Here is a 20,260-nt window from a genome sequence, read left to right on the forward strand (position 1 = left end):
CAGCAGCAGCAACTGGGCAGGGAGCCAATGCAGAGTGGCCCCAATGAGAGACACACCACTACCTTGTCCCGGTCTGGAGACTTGCAAGCTCCTGATTACTTTAAATAGAGACTGGAGTGGAGAGGGCACTCCAACCATTAGGCCTAAGGAGTCCTAAACTCAACTGGACTGCTCCCAGAGGTTCAACCAAGAACCGCTATTGCTCACTTGGAACCGCAACCAGGGTACATGCAACTTTTCCTTTTTCTGCCAGCCCTAGTAAAATACCTTCGCTTTAACCTAGTGCTTGTGGGGTTATTGGGACCCACCAGGGCTAGTTTCAATGACCAGTTATAATAAATACACTATATCCCACTACTGACATTACTTTAGTTCCTTGTTCTCTTACATGCTTTTCACTTGGTCCCTCAAAAGAGCATAATTATCCTGCATAAATACCAAGAAGGTTTTCCAGACAGTAAAAGAGGCTTCACTGAATTCGTTTCCCCTTCAGCTTCATGTGATGTGGACAGATTAGATTCTGTGTAAATGGTTATATCACCCAGATAGAGAGAGAGAATGTTACCACAAAAGAGAAGATGAATACTATCCAATATTGATATATATCACACATGGAGAGGTGATTGTAAGTGTACCCTATACTATATTAAAAGCTAAGTATTACGGAATGTGGAGATTCAAAAAAAGAGAGGAATTTCCACAATTTAGCCAATTTGTTTACTCATGAATAAACAGCTTTAAAATTTTACTAAATGTTCTCCAGTTAGTTCATTCTTCTCTTCCTTTGAAGCTACACATTCAGCCATGACAAATTAGCCAAGAGTTCTGTTACATGCTGAGAAAGTAGATGGCAAATCAATACCAATTTCTTGAAACTTTTTTGAGGGAAATCATTATGTATCGCTATATGATCATCATAAGGGTCCTAATGATGACCTTTAAAATCATTTCAAAGTGCCTTATTTGCATTATTATTAGTGATTTTTGCTGTAGCTTAATCCAAGTCACATAGAGTAAATTACTATCTAGTCAGTTACAAAGACTAGCTCCATACACTTTAGAGATCAAAATCACATGTACTTTGCAATAAATTTCAGGATGAAACTATTTCTGTGACAGTTCTTCAGTAGAAGTGTTTTTTTTCCCCCAGTAATCATTGATATCCTTTTGTCTAATTACTTCTGACAACTCAGCTATCCAATCACTAAATTACATTCCACTAAGCAGATCCAAAGACAAGAAGTCACATTCTAATTCCAGCTGAAAAGTCCCTCGGGTTGCAGAGTGATTCAGGTTCATGCAGAGATTGCAACATTGTGAGTTCTAGGAAATAAGACAAACTTGGAATGGAAATTATGTCCAGTTGTAGTTATCATTTACTTCTCTATTTTAGAGAGATAATTTGTTTCTATTAATTTGGTTTCACAGATTTGGGGCCTGACTCTGCAACTCCAATTTGCACAGTAATCTCACTGATGTCAATGTAGCTATTCCCATAAATGAGGCCTACTTATGAGTATAAGCTTTGCAGGATGTGGCCCACAGCATTGTTGTGTTTTAGTTTGGGTCTTCATTTTTATTTATTTTTTCAAGGACATTTGTTATTTAAATTATAATAAGTTTTTCTTTAAAAAAATAAAACTCTTTAAAATGGAATCTGATACAAAAAGGCCTAAACTTATTATAATCTCTTAAAACATTTAAATGAAGAAATAAACATGCTGAATCCATGAGCTTCTATCAAGTACTTTAAATTAAAGGCTGCTTTTTAATATATAGAAGGAATCGGGGGGAAAATATCTCATTTTTGAGGTCCAGCTTTATAAATATGGCACCATAGGCCAGCCTCAGTAATTTGTGAGACTTAGGTGAGACTAGGAATTTAAAGCTCCAGTCACTTTTACTTAGACATATTTGAAAATTTTCCCAGGCTGACCTGAAATAATCAGCTTAATTAACTGGCTGCAGTTAATTCCTCTGTTTAATAAATCAATTTAGTTGTAAATGTGAAACATATTTTGATAAGAGATGTTTATGTATCCAAAACACTGAAGGTTGTTTTAATAAAAATAAATTTTATATGCTTGTGTGTTTAAATAAAAGTTGATTAAAATCAATTATTTAAATTCAGGCTTTCCACTTGATTATTGAAATCACCATAATTTAAATCAATCTACCCTGGTATAAAGGCTATTCCTGCAGAGAAAGGGAATAAGCTGTATCTGGTATAAGGCACCTTTGTAAAGTATTTAGGACAGGGACGTTCTTTTTGTTCTGTTTGTACAGAGCCTATGAGGGCCATGTCTACACTGCAAAGCCTATGCCATCATATACCCGCTACTGTATGTGGCAGCTGCATCGATAGAAGCAGTTTTTCTGCCAGTGTGGGGACACCACTTCCTTGCATGACGTTAGCTGCATCTATACTGGGGGTTTTGTCAGCATAGCTACATCGCTTGGGGGGCAAGAAGGTTCAAGGGTGTTTTTTTCACACTCCTGACTGACATAGCTATGTGGGTATAAATTTTAAGTGTAGATAAGCTTGGGACTTCTAGGCACTAGAGGAATACATATAATAATATCAATATAACATCATCCACATTAGGAATTATACCGATTTAAATTACACTCCTAACTGAAAGAGTTAAACTGGTATAAAAGCTGTGGGGAGACCAGGCCTAACTCATAACATCGTGAGATAACATCAAAACTGGGCTGCTCACTATCTGGGTAAAAAGCATGGGGATGCAATGATTCCCATCTGTCAGGTTAAGTGGGCCTTTAAATACAAACTATTTCAAGTTTATGAAGTCTTGATTTAAAATACAAGTTCAGGTTTACTGTTGTTGATGTAAGGAAGAGCAGACTCTACCTTCCTCCTCTAGGCTTGTTCAGCATGCCCAAGAAAGGAACTGATCACAGGGAAGGAAGGGGGTGGAACTGACATTTATCCAAGGTTTCCACGTTAAGCTCTGATTAAGATACTTCAATTAACATTAGCCATGTGCTTAAATACCCGTAAATACCAAGATGTTATCCAAAGCCCGCTGATGTCAGTGGGCATCTCTCCTCAGCCTCACTAACCAGGGCCTCTTTCTGCCCAGTTCAGCTCACTTTAAAAAAAAAATGACCAGCTGTGGACTCAGAAAAAATAGTGTCCAATTTTTTAAAACGCTTTCCAAGAGATTAGTTCTGTTCCATTTCAGCCCATCTGCAATAAAACATTTCCACTCCTCATCAGATTTTACAGGAGACAGTCATTCTCAGGTTTTCTGAGCCTTTAATCATGCTTTCTAAAGATACTGTAGCTTCCTCTAGGGATTTAGAATATTAAAGCATTTCCTCGAGAGCTTGGGGCAGATCCTTCTAGCTGAATTTTGCCTGAATAAAGCTAGTAACATCGAGTCCTTAAGATGCAATCTAGACAGTTACAGAAACCCAATTATGAAGAATTTATTTTTTATATCTACAATGGATTAAAGATCAAGTCCAACATATAAAATCACTTTGGGAAGCGTAAGAGGTAATTCAGATGCGCTTGCAGGAAGATGGTGTTCAGAAGTTGTTTAGCTGTGTGAAATTTAACTACAAGATCCATTTTCCAAAAAAAACCATGTAGTATTCTTATTCCCCAGTCTATTTGTTTTCAGGTATACCAATCACTCAGAGGTCATAGATTCTAGCCTTGTTCTGTAAAACTCCTTAGTTTGACTCTGATCCTGGCAAAGCATGATATCATGCATAACTTCTGTGAGAGGCTGGCACTGACACGATATAAAGTGAGTCTGATTTTTACATTGTCACTCCTTCCAGCTCCACACCTCAAATCCTCCAAGCCCTTGATCATGTACGTCTGGCTTCTTCACTACAGAAAGTTCTCTCTAGAGCACTGCGCAGATACAAAAATGTGGATCCGTATCCTCCAGAATAAACTTTCATCCAACCTGCAATCCACACTCCCTCTTTCATGCAGCAGCAGCCCCTGGGCCGCCAATCAGCTCTTCAGTCTCCCGGCTGAACAGCTGTTCGGCCAGCCAGCCCCCAGGGCCACTGCCCCAACAGCTGATGGCCAACCAGCCCTGGGTGCAGAGCAGCTGATTGGCGGCAACCCGGGGCTGGCCGACTGATCAGCTGTTTGGTGGTGGCAGCAGCCTGAGGTGGACAGCTGCTGCAACCCTGCCCCAGAAAGTCACGGAATCCGTGACCTCCATGGCCATTCACATCCGATCCACAATCCGCAAAAAGCGTTCCACAGATATAAAGGGGATATCCGCGGGTTTGCAGGGCTCTAGTTATCTCCTCTTGAGTCAGCCTAACTTGGGTGAGAGGGGGCCTACAAACTGCAAAATAAACACTCAAACTGCACAGAGCAACTGTATTAACAGCACAGACAGGCGGCAGCTGACAAATTGTGGTAACAAACTGCGGCCTATAAACCCCGACAGATCAAACAGGTTCTGCAGTGAAGATAAGCCCTATGTTATTGCTGCTGTCTTTCCAGCAAAGAACTGGTAGGGCTTACTTTGGAGCCTCTGAGCAACACTTGTAAATCAAGTGCAGGAGAAGCTTATGAAATATGTAAGACACTTCCATTTCTTCTGCCCCAGAGCTAAGCACATTTGTCTTCACTGCCAAAAAGAAGTGTTTTTACTCCAGAATAATGACCACATGTTAACGATCCTGCTATAAAATACTAGTGGAGACAAGGCACTGGAGTTTTTATCATGACGTTAAATAAGCGAGGTTAACCCCAGGTGGGGTATAGCATTGGCCTTGGCTAATTGCCTTGTGGTAAAAATTACAACGCCTGGTCTCCACTAGAATTTTACAGTGAGATGGCTAATGCATATTAGTTATCGCTCAGTAAAAACATACCTTTTGTGCAGTGAAGACATACCTACAGAAGTTCTCCAATCCCCGGTTAATAAATCATAGCTACTGGACTTAAACAACCATCCTAAATGATAATAAAGAGAAAATGCATATAATGTATATCAGAAAGGTTTAAATATACTAGAAATACAGTCACTTCAAATCATGTAATGGCATTTATTACAGAGATAAAGTGACGTGTTTGGGGATCTTGCAAGAAGACCTATTTTTATTTTCTCTCTCTGTATGGATCATACTTTTTGTACAATCACTCTGAACATTTACAAAAACTGTGTTCCCAAGAAATTAATGATTTTTTTTGTAAAAACTTTGAGGTACCTCTGGCCCTGCAATCAAACCAACCAACTACTTAATGATCATCCCATCTGTGCAACCGCTGTTTGAAAGAGGAGTTGGCTTGAGATAGGAAGATCTAAAACTGGCTAACAAAGAAAACATATAAGCTCAGGAAGTAAGGGAATCTGTAGCTATGGGACACCACTGCAAGATTTATAAAAGATGTAGAGTATGTCTACGCTGCATAGTAAATATGGGCTCATGTCTAAATTCAACCCCTCCTACCATCCACACACAAAGCCCTCTGACACGTTCCAAAGCACGGGCCTGCTGATTCATCAAGTGGTATGGGTTTGTGATGGAATGCAGAACCCCTGGAATATCCCCTGGGAGCTGGAATACCACTGAACCGTCTGTCTGACAAGCCTGGGCTCCCTCTCACACTGTGATGCTGTGACAAGCCACAAACCTCTGGCAGGTATTGCACTTACACAGGACCTCCACAGGCAGGGACCACACCCAGTTCAGTTCAGTGAACACTTTCCAGCCACTCATGAACCAGCAATAGAGAAACTCCAGCTGGCTTCTTTGCCCAGGACCACAGGTCTGGTCTACGCTACCCTAGTCAAATACCGTCTACCCTGGTCAAAAAGCCTGACCAGTGGAGATTATTATCCAGTCCGTCCTTCCCTCAAAGTGGAAGAATTGTGCACCAGCTTTTGTTCCTGAGCAGTTTGTCTAAACCCTTCACTCAAAAACAAACTGGTTGAGATAAAACATTAAAAGAGTTTCTTAACTACAGGAAAATAGATTAAGTGATTATAAGTGGCAAGTGTAAAGAGATTAAAAGTAGTTACCTAATGAAATAAACATCAGATCGCAGACTAAGTTCTATACACTACCAATATTTGCATTAGCAATGTCTCACCCTTGTTAGTGGGTACAATCAGTTTCTTAAACGCAGGCTGGGCAACCTTCCCTGCCTGGGACTCCCCTCCCCACTTTCAAAGTCTTTTGTCTTCCAGATGAGCCTTCAGATGTTGAGTTAGGAAGAGGGAGAAGCCAAGTGATGATGTCACGCACCTCCTTTTATAGTCTGTTTCAGCTTGCTAGAACAATTGGGCTTGTGATCTGTGGGGTCGTCCTCATTGGTCAGTCCAGCCCCATTGCAAACGTGCTTCCTACAGCAAAGCTTTCACTGTAAACAATTCCTGTTAGTGGAATCTATTCTTGAAAGCGTGAGAGATGGCCATTAACATTGTCTGGCCATTGTTGTGCCTGAAAGGCTGTTTGTGGCAGTTTTCCACCTTGCAACATGTTCTAGTAGCACTTAAAATAATATTTTGGAACTTCACATACTATGGGAGCGCGTACAATCCAACAGGATATTGTTAAGAAGATCGTGACTTTTAAAATAATACCACGCAAGGCATACCTTGCACAGAACACACCTTAATTACAGGACATTGGTGAATATGGGGTTTGGGGTGTTGTTTTCAGACACAGGTGTCTAAGCCTGTGTCCACCTGTAGCGTGTGTCCAAGCTCACTCACTTAAGATGTAACAGAAGCCTATGTTGCCCAGCTCTTGCTAGAAGAGTCTGTCAATGCTATCCCCACAATCCCCTGGGCCTGTGTTTCCCAGCCCTTCTCTCCCCAAAATTCCCACTCAACTCCCCTGAACCTAGTTCAAATACAGATGCTCAGTGTTTAACCCTTCTTTTCCACACAGACTGTGTGATTGTAAGCACAGTTAAGCCTAGCTTGTTCAAAAACTGAGAAGATGTCCCCTACCGAGCGTGCTGCTAGCTGGTCAGAAGAACATACCAAAATTTTGGTCAATACAGTGTGAACAGAGTCATGATTTTGGCAATACAAGAAACAAGCACATTTATAAAAGCATATCAAAGAGACTGGTGGCGTTAGGGATCCATCAGACCAGCAGTCAATGCTGGGAGTGAGTCAAGTGCCTCCATACCACCTATTGCAAAAATGGAAGGATGGGAATCATGTGTCAGGGCTCCCTACCCCTATCATGAGGAATTCAACCGGGTGCTAGGAACCACAGTGCTGCCGGACAACCTCCTGAGCAGGGGTGGAATGCTTATAACCCAAGAGGAAGCACCAGAGGAGAGCCTGCAGTTGCCGGATCACACCCCTTAACAGATCCCCCTTAACGGATTGTGCTGCTCTCATGCCTCTACTAGAGTGCTCTAGTAGTGAGTAGCATACATGAATTACTTCGGGTGACAAAAATACAGTGTAATTTAAACATTAACAATCTCCAAATTTATGGTTGAAAACTTGCATTTTACATTACATCTTGTCCTAATGTATTTTTCCCTCTGTTTCTAGCAGAATCATAAAAATGTGTATGGGAGGGCTAATAAGGGCTTACATTAATTAAGACTTATTGCACTTATCTTGCACACTAGGAACATTAACACATTTTTTAAAATACCAGATTTAATAGAACACATTAAACTAAAATTTAAATTAGTAAACATTTAATTAGTACAGATCAGCTTGGTACCATCACATCCCCATTTTTGTTCTGATTTCCTATAATAATAATTCCTCAAGAAGGATGACTGCACACACACACACCAAAGGTCTCCTTTCAGCTTTCACTGAGAACCCACTGTGTTTTTGGATAATTTGTTGAATCTGTATATGGTATGCCTGAAAAATGCCTACATTCAAAATTCCTGCCCTAGAAGCAGCTTTCTTTAAGCAGCATGGAATTCTTTTGAGAGAAGATTATGTCTTTGTGCTCAGAGTTTAGCTGCAAAACCTGGAGGGTTGAACAAGGCAGTGACGGCACAGAGCATGCAGTAACTTCATAAATGACAGGATTATATGCAAGACATTTTGAAGGTGAGATAAGAGATCAGAACACAGTCTGAAAGAAAAGTAAGTGATAGATCAATGTGTTTCTAATACTGAAAACTCCTGTGGTGGTTTTGATGTCATCTTGTTAACTTCTACCCTGAACCTTATAAAAGTTTTGTCCTCTCAAATGGATGAACTCCAAAAGAAAAGGCAAAAACACCTCATCTCGACCAAATTCAACCCTGGTATGTTTGCCCTTTTTTTTGCAGTTGATTTCAATAAAGTCCACCCATTCACACCAGGACTGCATTTGGCCTTTAGATTCTTAAGAGTTCAAGAACAAAACTCTGCTCTGCAAAACAGATGATGGGCGTATTTGGATTAGGGAATTAACAGTTATCCCTTCTCTCCTTGGAACTGTCTTGTAACTCATGGGACACTAGAAATGAAGGACTTTATCCGTGAAGCTGCAGAAGAACTGAGAGCCAGATATTATATTTAATAGATCGAAGAGTGGATCTAAGAGAGGCTAATGAATCAATGCATTACTCCACTGAAATCAGCAGAGATACGCTGGTGTAAAATGGGAACAATGCAGTGGTGAACCAGGCCAGGTGAGTCTACCTCTACTCTGATTTACATCCATGAAATCCCATCAAGTGGAAAAATAAAGTAAGGGAAAATTTTTAGGGGTCAAATATTATTTGACCAGCAAAACTATGAAAGGTCTTATTTTGTGCCCACTGAAGTCACTGACTTATGAAGCTATGCTGATTTATGCCACCTGAGAATCTGGTCCAGTATATGTAACACAAACCTGTTGCTTTCCTTAGCCATATTAAACTATTCCTTCAACAAAGAATAAGCGTTAAAAAAAAAATCAACAAGGAAATTCAATGGTAAAACCTTCTAAACAGAAACTAAGGAGACTGCAATTATCATGGAACCTTTTTAACTTTTGCCAATTTCCATTAAAATACAGTTGAAGCAAAGATACCTTTTTTTTTTTTTTTTGCAATGGCTGCCATATACATGGTGTGTGTGTGTTAGGATAAAAACTTTTATTCTGTCTTAACCAAACAGAGTGGAACTAAGGAAGGTCCATTTCAATTGTCTACAGTTCTACTCTGCAATTCTCTGTTATGTATGTGCAGGTTATTAATAATTATTATTGTAAGATGCTGCAAAAGCAAGAAGGAACTGTACAGTATGCTAGCAACACAGAGACTGAACCAGCTGGGGACTAATTTACAAATTCTGTTATGATGAAGGGGCTTTATATCAGAAAGAAAGAATAGCCCCATATTAAGTAGGGGTATTAAAAGACGTTGAGAAATCCAGGCATTTCATTGGAGATGGAAAAGGAAAGCAGAGGGAAGGCACTAGAGTGTGAGCCTGCTCTGAACACTGAAATAAAGGAGGGCATTATCAGGCTCTGCTGTGACACTTGCAAGGCTTGTAAGGGACTGCAGTCTTGTCACTACCAGGATGTTTCTACACAAGTACCAGTGTGTGCAGCAGAAAATACTAGTTCTTTTCAATTTTATTTTCTTGTTAAAAATAAAACCCTCAGACATGGATTTCTACTGTATACCTCCTTGTTGTACTTAAAGGGGTATTGTCATGCCCGTAAAAGTGAGCTACAGTACAAATTGTTCCAGGCTATCCGTCTCACCTTAAGGAATCAAAGCACAGAGGCCAACTCATCCTGTTCCATAGATCAAACCACTTTAAAATACTACAAAATTTCCAAGTGTGAAATGTGAGAACCCAAATACATTATCCCCTTGGGCCAGGGCTTAGATGCACTGCTTAAGAGGCAGGGTTTGGAGTCTTGCAGTTACACACAGCTTGAAGTGTATGCGCGCAAAACAACTTCTCTCCCAACCTGCAAGTTTTGGTGCATCCACTCAGCATGGTGGACGCTCAAAGCTGCTTCTAGACTTCTCCTTCCATGCTGCCACTGATCTCCCCGTCTCTACCTTCACAGTCCTACCCCAGTCTGACCTACCCCAGTACCCCATGGATTGCCATTCCCTGGCTCTGCTAGCTTTGTGTGTTTGCTTTCAACCAGTGGGCCTCAAACTTTTTCACACCGTGCACCCTTCCTTAAAGGACCCTGCCAACTTGATTTTGTTTTTAGAAATTATCCTACCCTGTGTATCTTTTTGGTGAAGTAACTAGAATTAAATATAGAAAAAGTGTGTATGTTGCTTAATGATCAAAAATATGCATAACAAAAATTGCAAATCAAAGAAATATAAACATGTACATCCTGTACCATTAACAATATGTGAGCCTGAACATAAATTCAAGAGAAGCGGTTTGTTCCTGTGGACAATGCATGGGACTATATGTGAAGAGGACTGTGGTTTCTAGTTCTGGCTCTGTCAGTGATCTGTCACCTAGTGCAAGGCATTTCATCTTATTGTGCCTCTGTTTCCCCTTATTCCAACTGTTTTCCTTGACTATTTAGATTACAAACTCTCTGGGGCAGGTATTCTATTGGTGTATGTATACAGTGGCCATAAAAGGGGGCCATGATGGGGACTTGCCTTACCATGAGAGTCTTAAGAAGCTCAGTCTAAGTCCTCAGAGGGAAAGTTAAGAAGTGAGTGCAAGCACTTATATGGGGAGATTAGAGACGTTAAGGTTCTATAATGCAATAGACAAAGGCATAACATGATCCAAGCTGACAAATTCAAACTGGAAATAAGGCACAAATATTTTAGTCGGGGATATTGACCATTGGAAAACTTACATACGGATGGTTTAGTCTTGCATTCTTTAAATCGAGACTAGATCTCTTTCTGAAAGATGTGATCTACCTCTATCAGAAGTTATGGGTTAGATGAAGGAATTGCTGGTGACATTTTCTGGCCTGTGTTATGCAGGAGATCAAACTAGAGGATCTTAATAGACCTTTCTGGCTTTAAAATCTATTAGTCACAATTGGGGTGTCTAGGTGCTACTGTCATACAACTAAATAATAAATACCACTAATAACCCATATTATAACTCATTCCTGTTTTCTTCTAGACTTGATATTAGAAAGTGGGTCCACAACATAATTTAAGTGAAGTTCAATGACAAAAGTTGCTTCAGTTCACAAATTAGAGATGAGCTTGGCATACATTGGACTATTCTATTTATTTCACTCTCGACTTATCTAAATGACTAGTGACTCAAAGTCACAGGATAACTAGATGAGAGACAGTGTTTAAGTTCCTTCTAATTTTAATTCCTGTGTACGGTTCTCTTTCCGGCAGCGCTTTCAATTCACATACATGCAAAATTATGCCCTATCCTGCACTGGTGCATGAAGAGCGAGGGAAGGGAATGTAAGAAGCCTGTTCCCCTTGTGCAAACAGAACAGAACATCTTCCTGGCACTCAAGAAAACACAAGGAGGTTTGCCCTGCTAGAACAAACTTCATCCTCAAGGGGACACAGAGTGCTAGTTATGGAGTGTCTTTTTGAACTTTCTACTTAATATACCATGATCAGCACCACGTCTCCTGGGTCTGCACTGCCCTGATTCTCAGAGTAGTTGCATGCAGCACCCAAAGGCATGTTGCAATGATCCAACCTTAACCATCCTGCTTTGCAACTTCAGCACAGATCTCATAACTGCAGCCTGCACCACTCTTTTCCGTCCCAATAAAACAGGATTTAAAATGCCTAAGGTGCTCTCTTTCTCTTACACAAATACAGACACACCTTTAATAAGCTTGAAGAAAAAATAGTGGGGACATTGTGTAGCAGGTGTTAAAATAATAAGAGATACTCAGGTGATTCCCTCTCAACTGTTCATGTGTCTTTCCTAACCGCTGGATGTCTCTCTTCAGCTACTGTTCTCTAGACCTTCTTGTCTATCAGTATATAGGGTAAAGCTGTTTATATACTGTTGGCACAAAATCTTTTATGCCAAACACAAAAAACTCTTGGAGAAAGAGGAGAACTGAGCAGTTTTCAGCGCCTCCTCACATTTCCCCCTAAAAACTCTGGTGAACAGCAAGAGGATCATAGAAGTGCCATGTACTATGCACCGATTCCAAGAGCAGCAAAAATACAGCAATGGAGTGTGCTGCAAGGTGCTCTATTCCAAAAGGTGGGTGGAGCTACCATTCCAGCAAGCACTTCCCAGGAACGCCAGATGTGAATTTGGCTATGTTCTTGGAGTTTGATCTGAATTCATGCAAGACAAAGCTGCGATTCAATCATATCCTATGCAGGTCTCCTTTACAACAGGTAACCAAAACCTTAATCCTTTTGATGTCAGTGTCCCCTTGTATGCAGGTTTCCATTGAGCGAAATTATGTCTTTCCTATTTTATTTTAAGGCTGAAATAGGTATTAAAAAAAAAAAGTAGAAATTGCCTCAGAAATAGACCAGTTACTCAAACACTATGTAGGCTGAATCAGATAAAGAGGGTAAAGACCAGATTTTCCAAAACAGACTATGTATGCATCTGTGGTATTGATGAAAAACCATTTGCACTCACCAAAACCAGAATGTCTACATGGAGTTGGCAACTCAAATGTAAATGTTTTTTGCATGCACGAATGCATTTTCTGGGTATGCAGAGTTAGAGACTAGCTAGTTCTGCTTGATTTCCTTATGTGTGCATGCACAAATCTAAATGGAGTTCGGGAGAAAGTCTATTCAATGAAAATTTCCACTCAGTTTACCCAGACAGACATGTGCAGTGCCTATGGAATGCTGGCGGATGTTAGTTTTATTGCAAATTAAAGCTAATGCCCATGCATGAATTATCTTTTAAACTCTAATAACCTCACTTTCACTAAAGCATTGACAGATACAGCCATGGTGTGGAGAATCTTTCTGTGCCAAATTTCAATTTTCCATCTCTTCCAGCTTTGAAATGCAAGACCTGTGAAAAAAAGTCAAAGCATTTTTTTTCCTGGCAGAAAGGCTGCAGGTTTCCCCACCCCTATCCCTATCAGCCCACTCTTTCTATGATTGACAGTGACTCCACTGTTTTCAGTGAAATTGCCAGAAAAAAACTGTTCTCTGAGAGGCAGCAAGTATGCCAAATTTCAGTCAGAAAGGTAAAACTTTGTGAAAGGCAAACAAAAAACCCCCACATTCTTTAGAGTGGAAATGTATGGGCAACTTGAATATGAGCATTCTCTCTCACACACAAATTATAATGAAGAAAAATAGAGAGAAGAACTGTGCCATGATGATAACATCTAGCTTAGAACTACATGTCTCACCAAAAGATTTTTGTGCTAGCTTGCCATTACTTGGCATTAGAGTCACAGCTTGTTTTCCAGCGCTAATTATATTTACAATAGATAAGACAAGCTTCCGAGAAAGGGCAATGTGAACTGAAATAACCTCACCGCTTTTGTCCAGTACATGATAATAACACAGTCCACAGATAAAAGGCTTGCCCAGGTAGATTACTGTATACTGGTAGATTCCCTGGGTCTCATCTTTTTCTCTTCTTTGGGTTTTCTTGTAAGAGCTAAAGTGTGAACATGAGACTCTTGTGTACACATATTTTATGCATTCATTGTATTTCCAAATGGGTGTACAATGTCAACCAGTTTGCTAATGTGTAAGAGATATTTATGATCTACTGCTGTGGGCAAAGTGTAATGCATACCCAACTATTAAACTCCTGCAGAACTAAAAGACCTGATTAAACAGATATTGGATGTACTGGGGCAACAAAATGGCAGATGAAATTCAATGTTGATAAATGCAAAGAAATGCACACTGGAAAACATAATCCCAATTATACATACAAAATGATGAGGTCTAAATTAGCTGTTACCATTTTAAAAAGATCTTGGAATCATCCTGGATAGTTCTCTGAAAACTTCTGGTCAATATGGAGCAGCAGTCAATAAAGGTACCATAATGTTAGGAACCATTAGGAAAGGAACAGAAAATATCATAATGTTACTATCTAAATCCATGGTACGCTTTGAATAATGAGTGCAGTTCTGGTCACCCCACCTCAAAAAAGATATATTAGAATTGGAAAAAGTACAGAGAATAGCAACGAAAATGATTAGGGATATGGAATAGCTTCCATATGAGAAGAGATTTAAAAGACTTGGACTGTTCACCTGAGAAAAGAGGGGACAAAGGGAAAATATGATACAGGTCTATAACATCATGAATAGTGTGGAGAAAGTGAATGGGGAATCATTTATCCTGTCACATAACACAAGAACCAAGATGAAATTAATAGGCAGTAGGTTTAAACACACACATAAGGAAGTACTTCTTCACACAATGATGCACAGTCAACCTGTGACATTGCCAGAGGATGTTGTAAAGACCCAAAGTATAACTGGATTCAGAAAAGAATTCGATAAATTCATGGAAGATAGGTCCATCAGTGGCAATAAGCTAAGATGGTCAGGGATGCAACCCCACGCTCTGGGTGTCCCTAAATCTGTTTGCCAGAAGCTGGGACTGAACCACAGGGGATGGATCACTCAATAATTGCCCTGTTCTGTTCATTCCCTCTGAAGCATCTGGCAATGGCCACTGTCTGAAGACAGGATACTGGGCTAGATGGACCATCGGTCTGACCCAGCATGGCCACTCTTATATTCTTATGTATTGTATCCAAAAAAGTTGCTCAACTTGTGATTTGGTGAGGCTTAAGCAGGATTGCATATCAGAGATGGGCACACAAAAATGTGTTACCATCTGGCCTGGAGTTTAACCCCGAAAGAGCAGCAACAAGAACATTCCAGCCAACTGTAATTTTGGCATGGTAGAAGGAGAAGAATTGTAGAGAGCAGGTTCTCAAGACATTTAAGATTTTACAAAAAACAAAACAAAACAAAAACCTTAAATTTTACCCAGAAGTAAATTGGAAGGTAGTGCATACAGGGGAGACAGGTGTTACATGCTTACATTATCAAGCTGCCCCACTTCATAGGCGTGCAACCATGTTTTGTAGAGTTGACTAGGAATTTCCTGTCAAAATGATTTTTTTTTAAATGGAAAATGCAGGTCCCATACAAATTTTGCCATAATGTTTCAATTTTCCATGAGGAAAATCAAAATGAAATATTTTGTGGCAGGTAGGCTTGACTCTGAAATATTTCTGACAGAGCCATATAACAGCAGGGGAATCACATAATCACAGTGGTCCCTGGGATATAGTTCAGCCAGACAGCCTGTCCCTTAGAAAAGAATGGGGGCATGTGGCACTTGAACTACAACTCCCATGAAGCACCATGGCTCCTTAGGCAGATACAGTTTAATTCTGAACTGACTAGGAAAGAAACATTTTGATTTTGCTCAACAAACCCATATGAAATGTTTTGATCCAGGAACATCAAAACGTTTTGCTTTGACATTTCCAAATAGATGTTTTAAATGTTTTGTTCTATGGAAAATATCAGTATTTTGACTTTTCATCCCAGAATGAAAAAAAATGCCGAAGTATCAGAATTTTCCCAAAGATGGAACTTCTGGTTTTCGCTCAACTCTAATTCTTTGCGAGAAGAGGCCGAGGGAAAATCTACCAGTACAGCACATCTCAGTTGTCTAGCCTAGAGATGACAGAATCGTATTGGAGAGCAAAGTCCACAGCAACCTGGCCAGCAAATGATAAAAGGCATTTTGCAACACTGGTTTCACCAGAGAATCCTAAAGCAGTATGGACTGAATAAGACCCTAAGGCTACTCAGTCATTAGAACTTGAGAGAGCAGTCACTTCCAGGTCAGTTTCTCCATAGGTTTACCATTACCCCCCCTCTTATTTGTACTGAGCTTCCAAGATTGTATTCCAGCCAGGCAATAGGAAAGCAAAGAGACCACATTGTCTAGGCTGAATAAAAAAAAAAGAAAAAAAGAGCACACAAAAGAGTTGGTGGACTCAGGGTAGTACATCTCCAAATAGCTCTCAGTCTGACTTTATACAACATGCTAAGTAGTCTGCATGAGAAGATGAAATGCTGCAGATCACCATAAAAGAGCATAAAAGTCAACATTTCAGACACCATAACTTGCCTTAGCCACATGTGCTCATTCAACGGTGGGCATTTTTGGAAGTTTCCCTATTGTTGTTGACTCACTGTTCAGTGAAAGCCTGTTGCAGCTTTGGAGCCTCATATATAAATCTGCAACATCTGGAATAGAATCTGGAGCACTGAAGTAGCCACTCCACCTGGACAGCAAGCTCTCTGCTACGCGGACCATGTCTACCCCTATTTATGTCCAGCAGTGCTTAGCATGACAGGGCCCAATGCTGATGGAGGCACCTAAGCACTACCATAAGATAAGTAAATAAATAATAACCACCCACAGAGTAATTTCTGGCTGGAAGGAATGTAAATCTCCACTGGACTCTGCAAACGAATCAGCAACTCTTAACAGACATTCATATCAAAATGGATATAACAGAACTGGAATGAACATCTAAACCATTCCCAGCAGTGGATTACCAATCCCGGGGGTCAGTGTAGTTTCCTATTCCATGCCCATGTCTGAAGTCCAAGTGACAAGGACCAATGAAATAGAAAGAATTCAGAGCATGTTGAATTTGGCCAGCCAAATTCAAGCTAACTGAACCTTCTAGAGAAACAAATGCTTCAGGGGAAAAAAGTAGTACTTGAACTGCCACAACCACTGGTTTCTCTTAACTCTTCACTTCAAGTACTGCATTTCTGACACTAATGATCCTGTGTGTCAGATGCTATTAATGGTATAGAACATTCTCTACATTCCAAGTTAAACATATTGCTGTCTGGTCCAGTGTAACAAAACATATGTATTGTTTTAGAGAAGGGGAATCTAGAGCACAGAAACTCCAAGTCTCTAATCCAATGCTTTTAAATGCAGATAGCAGTTTAGGAAATTGTGTACTTGGACTCTCCAGGGAAAGGCAGGTACTGTCCCCTTGTGGCTGGTTTATGAACACCAGCCAATGATTTTTGAGCCACCTGTCAAGGTTAAAGTCAGAACGTGGCAGGCTCTGCATTTGTGTACAAACGGTGGTGGTGGGGAGGAGGGGGTGAGAGAGGCCCCCACCCATTCATTCCTGTGCAGGGGACAACCACAAGGGATCAGTTCTACTGTTTCTTGCTAGGCCTAGTGGTTGTGCTAGCTACAGGTGATAGAAATGGTGGGATGAACATGAGGCCATGGGGAGAAAAAGCTAGCTGAGAATTGCATGCTGCACCCTTTCAAAAAGGTGGCAAAGGAGTTCAAACTCCCTCAGAGGAAGAATTCTGTCAAAGCTGCTATGGGTCTCCTGCTACCATGTGGTTCCTCCAAGCAAACATTCAAATGCAAGGATGTGTATTAAAACTAAAATGCAGCCCTTTGTTCAGAGTGCACCATCCGTACACAACAAAAATAATAAAAGGTTTAGAAAACCTGACTCAGGAGGAAAGGTTAAAAAAAACTAGTCATGTTTAATCTTAAGAAAAAAAGACTGAGCGAAAGACCTGATAGAAGACCCAACAGTCTTCAAATATGATAAGGGCTGTTACAGAGAGGACTAAGATCAACTGTTCTCCAAGTCCACTGAAGATAGGACAAGACAAAATCAGCTTAATCTCAAGCAAAGGAGATTTAGTTTAGATATTAAGAAAAGCTTTCTAACTATAAAGGTAGTTAAATTATGGAATAGGCTTCCAAAATAGGATCCCCATAGTTGGAGGTTTTAAAGAACAGATTAGACAAAAACCTGTCAAGGATGGTCTAGGTATACTTGATCCTGTCTCCGGGCATGGGGATAAAATAGATGACCTCTGTAGGTCCCTTGCAGTCCTACATTTCTATGAGTCTGTGATTATGAAGGTTAGCTTTAAAGTGGTTGTAGTAAAAAAAAACAACGCTAAGGGTTTTTAATCTATATATTTAGAAACATAGAATAGCAAACACACCTTATTTTTGGGGTGGGGAAAAGGGGGGAATAAAAACAAACAGCTGACACCTGAAAAAATACAAAAATTTCTTGAAACTAAAGGGAGTAGCCAGTTCTTCTTAGCTCACTGATTTATGTAGAATACACTACAGGCTTTGCTCAGAAATCTTTTCCCGCAGCTATAGGTGTAGCTACTTTCATTAGCTACATTTTACAGGCATCCCACATGCTGACCTATTCCAAGGAGTTCTCCCCAAGAGCACTTGGATCTACTAGAACTAGAACACACTCAGCACTGCTCAGGTATACCTACTAAGCCAGCAAAGATGGATTCATTAATACTAAGTCGCAGCCCCAATAAGAATGGCTTGAAAGTGTGTGACAAAATTAACTTAAACATAAGACAGACATGCACACCCTAGGACTGCGCAAGATTGCAAGGGCTACAGGGGATTCTTCAACTAAGATGATAGGAACACAACATTAATTTTGCAGCTGTTCTGTCAATAAACAAGTATAGAGAGAACCAAGCATACATGGAGAGAGAATTCATTTTCATACATTAACCCCTCCTTGCATGTTTTTTTTCTAGATGAAACTCTTTAGGGAAGCTCAGAAACCATAAATAGCATAGATTAGGAGAGCTGGGAGCATTCATAGCAGTAATACACCCTGAAAGCTGATGTGCCAATCAGAGGATTTTACAGTGGACTGAAGGATTGACCTTGAAAATTAATTGTCTTCATGGCAGGTTTAAATTATTGTATGCACTGCTTCCACATTTAATAAAACAAACAGTTAATTACTCTGTTTGTACTCCTTTTGCACCCTTGGAATAATGAGTTTCATGCTGCACTTCACAGTTAGAACTGGCCAAAACTCTCAAAACTGGAACAGCTTTTGAAGTGTTACATGTAAGGCTGCCTCAATTTCCACCGATTCCTAAAGTTCCTGCTCTAAAAAGCAAGATCCACAGATCCATTGGCTGAAACCTTGAACATCATTCTCAACACTGCTATCACTGGCTTTAATGGACTTAATGGTTTTATGGCTGTGTGTTTCTTTTCCAAATCACAGTCTTAATGCAGGAGAAGATGTTTATTGTAAGAAAGAGCATGCTTGCAGATCTAGCACTTTATCTCAGCAGAATATGAGTGAATTCTTTAAACCAGCTGTAATGTACTATTACTATGTAAACCATACTACAGTGCAAGCTTTATTTTCCAGTTCTTAGAATACATACCAAACACTTCATTATCTTCTGAGGATTGTTGGGCTAGTCTGGATGGTTTGGGGCTTGCTTTATTTTCAGCTTCCTCCACTTCTGTCTCCTGCAACACAAATACTTTTTTAGACACACTGTACCTACATTTCAAGTAGCAGCTACAAGGAATATTACTGACATTATTCATCAGCAAAAAAGCCAAAACAAAACAAAAACCCCAAACCCCTCTGAAACAAATATTTCTCTTAAATATGTTATTTTATTAAATAGATACATTATGTAAATGATGAAACATTCAGCAGTGCTTTTAAAATTTAATCCACACGTGTATTATGTATACACAATATATAGAAAATAAACCACAGAAAAAAATAGAATTTTATTATTTTCATGAGTTTCAGGCAATCTATCAGCTCACTGCAGGCTCCCCTTCTTTCTGTCACTTTCTAATTATGTAGTGGTAAACCCCAAATTCATGTACATCTGCTCTGCGTTTTTACTTGGGATTATTTTATAAAGAACTTATTTTCCCCTACTCCCTTCATTGGAAGCCATCTGATTTTCCTCACACTTACAGTTACTGTTGGCAACATGCTTGTATTACTTATCTTCACTCCTTCGTCCCTATTTCTGCAATTCACTGTTCTATCTGTCATAAACCAAAATTATATGCTCTTTGAGGCAGATACTATCTCTTCCTTTAGGTCTGGGCAGGACTTCAGGACTTCAGTCTGTTTAGAGCTTCTAGATAACACAGTATAATAGAGAATACAAATAAACAGCAAAATTGATAATAGTATTTATACGATTGTAATATGTGACATCACATGCCTTTCATTGTCAGACCAGTGGACAAATCCCACCCCCCTATAACAGGGCATCTCCAATGACAGAACTAGTACAGTTCTGCACCACACAAGGAGACTGGGTTTGAGGGAAGTGCACACACCCTGTGCTCTGCAGAGGCCCATGCTTGCCAGCACACAAGGAGGCTTGTAGTAACACTATCAGACCCTTGCAGTCACTCAATAGGTACCAACTTATTGGGGGCTTCTTCCCCCACCATGCCCTCCTTCACACACACAAAGCCTGAGGCCATTTCTGTGGTCTGATCTGAATGGAAAAGAGCTGTAGAGCCAGGCACTGAGACACTTGGACAGAGGGG

At 40.1% G+C, this 20,260-nt stretch overlaps 1 protein-coding gene across 2 annotated transcripts in view; it reads right to left on the reverse strand.

Annotated features, from left to right (window-relative positions):
• Positions 1–20,260, reverse strand: part of MBP (myelin basic protein) — a 130,526-nt gene that overhangs the window by 71,607 nt on the left and 38,659 nt on the right. For both annotated transcript variants that reach the window (XM_067537524.1, XM_067537523.1), the window contains exon 2: positions 19,114–19,201. In XM_067537524.1, coding sequence (XP_067393625.1) covers positions 19,114–19,201 — 88 coding nt within the window. The remainder of the gene's footprint in view (positions 1–19,113; positions 19,202–20,260) is intronic.

The sequence above is a fragment of the Emydura macquarii genome, unplaced genomic scaffold (assembly GCF_026122565.2).
Source record: "Emydura macquarii macquarii isolate MOO-44397 ecotype Brisbane River unplaced genomic scaffold, CSIRO-AGI_Emac_v2 contig_431, whole genome shotgun sequence".
Taxonomy (NCBI): Eukaryota; Metazoa; Chordata; order Testudines; family Chelidae; genus Emydura; species Emydura macquarii.